Source organism: Limulus polyphemus, unplaced genomic scaffold (assembly GCF_000517525.1).
Source record: "Limulus polyphemus unplaced genomic scaffold, Limulus_polyphemus-2.1.2 Scaffold4416, whole genome shotgun sequence".
Classification (NCBI taxonomy): Eukaryota; Metazoa; Arthropoda; class Merostomata; order Xiphosura; family Limulidae; genus Limulus; species Limulus polyphemus.
In genome coordinates this window covers 43,374-49,328 of record NW_013670026.1, presented here as the reverse complement: position 1 = coordinate 49,328, position 5,955 = coordinate 43,374, and the positions used below count along the sequence as shown (strand labels likewise).

General features: G+C 32.7%; 1 protein-coding gene across 3 annotated transcripts in view; it reads left to right on the top strand.

The window, feature by feature from the left end:
• LOC106471115 (carcinine transporter-like) overlaps positions 1 to 5,285 on the top strand; it is a 29,348-nt gene extending 24,063 nt beyond the window's left edge. For all 3 annotated transcript variants that reach the window (XM_013931704.2, XM_022399733.1, XM_022399734.1), the window contains exons 9-11: positions 946 to 1,127; positions 3,179 to 3,354; positions 4,301 to 5,285. In XM_013931704.2, the coding sequence (XP_013787158.1) occupies positions 946 to 1,127; positions 3,179 to 3,354; positions 4,301 to 4,340 (398 nt within the window). In that variant the 3' untranslated portion in view covers positions 4,341 to 5,285. The remainder of the gene's footprint in view (positions 1 to 945; positions 1,128 to 3,178; positions 3,355 to 4,300) is intronic.
• The last annotated feature ends 670 nt before the right edge of the window (positions 5,286 to 5,955 follow it).

The following is a 5,955-nucleotide window of genomic DNA, read 5'->3' as shown; positions in this document are numbered from 1 at the left end:
TCTCATCATTAATAACATTTACAGTTAGATTCCAATGATTTATCAGTTGGACACTCTCATCATTAATAACATTTACAGTTATATTCCACTGTTTTATCAGTTGGACACCCTCATCATTAATAACATTTACAGTTAGATTCCAATGATTTATCAGTTGGACACTCTCATCATTAATAACATTTACAGTTATATTCCACTGTTTTATCAGTTGGACACCCTCATCATTAATAACATTTACAGTTAGATTCCAATGATTTATCAGTTGGACACTCTCATCATTAATAACATTTACAGTTATATTCCACTGATTTATCAGTTGGACACCCTCATCATTAATAACATTTACAGTTATATTCCACTGATTTATTAGTTGGACACCCTCATCATTAATAACATTTACAGTTAGATTCCACTGATTTATCAACTGGACACCCTTGTCATTAATAACATTTACAGTTAGATTCCACTGATTTATCAATTGGACACCCTTGTCATTAATAACACTTACAGTTAGATTCCACTGATTTATCAGCTGGACACCCTCATCATTAATAACATTTACAGCTCTAGACCGAATAATATATCACAAGATTTGACTTAAGTTAGTCCTAAATCTCTATATTAAACTACATGTAATAATGCAAAATCATAATGAATATAGAAATTACTAACAGTCCTAAATAATGACTTTAAAAATCATTTTAGTTATTATAACAAATTATATTAATGATGCTCACATAAAAAAAGCATATCTCATTAATACTTCCAATACTTTAGCACCTAAACAGTAATGTGTATTTGTTACAACTCTGTGACCATTTCCTGCAGTATCCCATTTGAGAATTAGCCCCTGAGTTAGTGTATATGTTTGGAATATGCACATAAGTTATGTCGAACAAAAGCAACTGAATAAATAATAAAGCGGTTTTGTTGCTTTTCTAAAAGGTTCCCCACAATCATTCCTTGGCCTAGCCCTTGTAATGCGTGTAACTATAACTACAGAATACAACATCATCATGCAGTATTCAGCAGAAATCTACCCCACTTCTCTCCGAGGACGAGGCCTGGCTGTTCTTCGAGTTATGGGAACTTTGGGTCTTTATCTGAGTCCTACAATTGTTTACTTGGTAAGTTGGTAAATTTTCTCTTGTGTCATAATACAATGATTGTCAAGACTTCTTTCAAGGAATACAATTTCATTATAAAGATAGTGTTACGTCTCCGTTTGTTAATTAATTTTCCGTAACTTCGTTCCGACGAAACTTTAGCGACACATGTCCTTACTTAATAAAACTGGTTTATTCTTTCTGAATATAACTTTATGATACATTTAATTTCAACATTCGTGCTAAAACAAACGCTATAACGAAGGTTAACTTCAACAATACTCTGACTGCAGATCAATTACTTACTACCTACACACACAATGATCCCGTCACGTTGTGAACATCTTATATATACCAGACTACCCTATATCTAGTAATCTCCCGACAATTCACGAAAGTTCGAGAGAAGTCGCGTGACACTAGTCACGTGACCTCGCTGACGCAACAATAGTTTAAATAAAAGAATTATACTCTCATAATGGTATGAAAAGAGAATCTCGCCAACACTTTTTTTTTTCTAGTCATTGATAATTTGATTATTAAAGGGAAAATATTATATCAAAAAATTATTAATAAAGATATAACTGATGTTGACATTTAATTCCTGCTTTGTTAAATTTTAATATACCCTGCACTGAATTCAAGATTGATTGTATAAGGTGGGGACAAAAATGACTATACAATTCTTTAATTTAGAATGTAGTTTAATTTCTAACTATCACTCTGAAACAAGCAATAATTACATTAGTTTCAATTGTCTTTTTGATATTTTCATTAGTATCAACAGTATAATATCAACTGTACCAATTGTATGCTGACTTTTGCCCCACCCTATACATGTGACATTCATTTACTAAATAGTAGTTATAACTGAATAACAGTTTCTTTCTTAAAGGCTTTTTTGTTTGCAGTTCCTGGTAATTTGTCCTATTATGTTGAATTAAAACCTTATCTGTCTTTTAAGTTACTTCTTTCATTCTGTTTGAGTAATAGTATGATTGGTTTGAATTTCACGCAAAGCTACGTAACAACTATCTGCACTAGCCATCCCTAATTTACCAGTGCTAGACTAGACGGAAGGCAGCTAGTTAACACCACCCATTATCAATTTTGAGGTTACTCTTTTACCATCACATTATAATGCCCTTATGGCTGAAAGGGCAGCATGTTCGGTGTGATGGGGATTTGAACCCACGGCCCACAGATTGCAAATTGAGCACTCTAACCAAACAGTAGTATGATTAGTCCTTTGAGAGAGAGTTGATGTTTCTACGTTATTTGATCTCATGCCATAACTCCTGGATAGTTATCTTATTTATGTACAACTTTAATTGATTCAATTTCTGTTACTAATTAGATAGATTCTTTTAAAGATGTACATCTGATTGGATAGATTCCTTTAAAGATGTACATCTGATTGGATAGATTCCTTTAAAGATGTACATCTAATTGGATAGATTCCTTTAAAGATGTACATCTAATTGGATAGATTCCTTTAAAGATGTACATCTGATTGGATAGATTCCTTTAAAGATGTACATCTGATTGGATAGATTCCTTTAAAGATGTACATCTAATTTGCTTTATTCCAGTGGCATTTCAAACTCACTAAAAATTCCATAATGGTGATTTGTTAGGTTTGTATAGGAATGTTTATTTATTTGTGTTATTACTACTACTTTGTTTATGATGAAGGAGATGTGATGAGTAATAAAACATTACCTTTACGCTTTTAAATAAACCTGCCTATAGTTATGAAATGACTCAGAGGAGGTGATGCATTATTACAAAAAAACTTTGAGAAAAAAACTGAATCAGTAGATGAAATTAAATTAAAAGACTTATTAAATATATAACCTTCAGACTTCTCTTTAAGACCTTACAGAATCCAGCTTTTCCTCTCCTTGTGTCAGGCATTATGATGCATATTGTCATATATATATAACCTCCACACTTCTCTTTCAGGCCTTATATAATCCAGCTTTTCCTCTCCTTGTGTCAGGCATTATGATGCATATTGTCATATATATATATATATATATATATATATAACCTCCTCACTTCTCTTTCAGGCCTTACATAATCCAGCTCTTCCTCTTCTTGTGTCAGGCATTATGATGCTCATTGTCACGGTGTTGACTTTGTTCTTACCAGAAACTTTACATAAGAACTTGCCACACACACTGGAGGAAGGTGAAAACTTTGGCAAGGATCAGAGGATTTGGGAGTGTCCTTGTTTGGATCACAAGTAAAGTAATTTTTAGTTATTTATATTAAGGTACGGCTGTGTAAAAAACATGATTTTTTAACTCCTTATTCAGCAGTTTTTCATACTGGCAAGCTTGTATGTTTTTTGAAACAAATTGTGAGATTTTTATTTTTGCATTCATTCAGCATTGAAAACCTTATACATACATTTCTGTATATGCATAACGTTATGTGAACTTGAGTGTATGCTGTGGCTGTCATATGAATGTTATTTACATGTTCCTCTGCCTCAGTTTACCAAGAGTTACAGCCATTTTTTGGGTATTTTAAATTTCAAAGCAGTGACACATTTCCCACTTTCTAGGGCATGCTTTTATACACCTTGCTTCTAAATTTCTTATTTTTGGTTGGGAGAATTTAAGTAGAAAATATCTTGCATAAGACCTGACAGCTTGTACTTGAAATTTCAGTATTACTGACATGTTCTGCCATCTATGCGTAAGTTATGTAACTGTGTTGTACATTGCACGTAAATTGTTCAGATGAACTGGGAATTCAAAACAGTACCATCACAGAAATTTTCTAGGCTTGAAAGTTAAGGGGTTAATTCAGGGTGAGACTTCAGTGATTAACTTAACTTCACTAAGACGCGCGTGTTGAGATATAGTCATACTGATTCTCCTTGTGACAAATATTATCTCCTTCAACCATTGCTACAGTTGGTTTTTAGTTTTCGTTAAATGTTGTTTATGCAGAGTTATTGTTAAATCTTAATTTTCATCAGATTATTGACTGATCAATGAGGAACTTAAATTCACTGTGTATTTATAAATATAAGAGGGACAGTATAACTTACACTTCTTTCAATTTGAGCACTGCTAGTTTTTGTCATCCAAACAGTAACACATAATTATAGCTGTTCATCTTAGGTTGGATGGGAAAACAAAAAGAGTAAAAATAATATTTTTTTTTGTTTCAATTTATAGGAAGAACACACAAGAACATCCTTCTCTTAGTAATATTTGAAAATGTAGTAAAAAATGAAGAATTTTTACTGCCATGGTAGAAGAATGACCTTGTTTCAGTGCAGTAATGTTGTTGAATGAAATGTTGAGTGTTTTCTAAACGTATAAACTGACATAGTTTTATTAGGGAAAAAAAAAAGTGATTTCTACAACATTCATAGTTTAAAACTAATGTTTTTATAAACAAATTTAATCATTTAATTTAGACCACGAAGTATTTTTTTTTGTAGGCTGAAGAAAATCCTTGTTTTTGTTTGCTATATCCATAATAAATCTTTTGATTAAATACTTTCATTATACAACAGTTTATGCTTGTACTTGAACTCTGTGTATGGGCAGTAGCATAACTAGGTCTCAAAGATCCTTGGGGCAGAATTGTTTTAATTTTTCAGAATATCTTCCCTTCAATATTCCAAATTTCAAATACCAATACTGTGGGACCCTGAATGGCCTCGAGGCAGCTGCCCCCACCTCTCACTATGCCACAGTGTCTAATTGAAGTGATTTATCATAGTTGATTGGCATGTTAAAAATATTATTTGTTAATAACATGAAATACCTGCACTCCACAGCAGGGTTCAAAGGCCTCCCCTCATTATTCACAGAAGCCCCGATATACTGATCAAGCTCCACCGTTATCTCGAATTACTTTTATAGTGGCGTCAAGGAAGATCTGTACATGAAAACTTATCCTGCTCAATACCATGTGAGTATGTGCTGCATTGGCTACTATTAGCTTGTGAGTGTGGATATATGAACTCAGTTTCAAAAATGATGCCCCTGGAGGGCATGAATTTCATGTTTTGAAATGAACAATACATTCCTCAGTATTATTGTACTCCTACAATACATGTAGTTTGTTCCTATAAAACTTACTAGTTTTACTATTTCTCCACTATATGTATATATAATTCATTAATAATAGTATTTGAGTTTTACAATAGTTGTGTTTTTGAAACACAAATTCCCAAGCCTGATTCAGGCCACCCAGAGTCCACTTGCCAAGTTTGGTTCTGCTAGCTACAAAATTTTAGGAGGAGCTTGTGGACAAACAAATTCAGAAACATACAATTTCTCTAATGTGGTATTTCCTAACGTGGTTATTCCCTTCAAAAGAAAAGAAAAATTTAACTTTTTGGTTGCGTTTACTCATATTTACCTGCCATTGTGTGGTACAGGTAACTGTAATAGGCCCTGGAATTTAAACGACTAAGACCATAATTATGCTATGGCTAATCTTTTCAGATGTGTGTTTTCCACTTCAAATTCTTTTCTTGAATAACTGATTCCAACACCTGTTTTTTATGTTGTTGTTTTTCAAATAAGTGACAATTTTAAGAGTATTAGCGTACAGTTTATAATAAACTGTATTATTTATAGCAGTACCTACTTTATGTACAGCAATGTTTCTCACTTTGTAAAATGATGTAAGCACAAATGGCTGTATGGCATCAAATGTTAAACTATAAAATGTAATGGAATTATAAATTATGTTGAAACTTAGTTGAATGGATGGTAACTGCCTGTTGTAGAAACACAAGTGTAGAGGACGATGTATCGAAAAGTGGAAGACTTTCGAAACACTGTCCTCTCCACTTGTATGTCCGCAAGAAGCA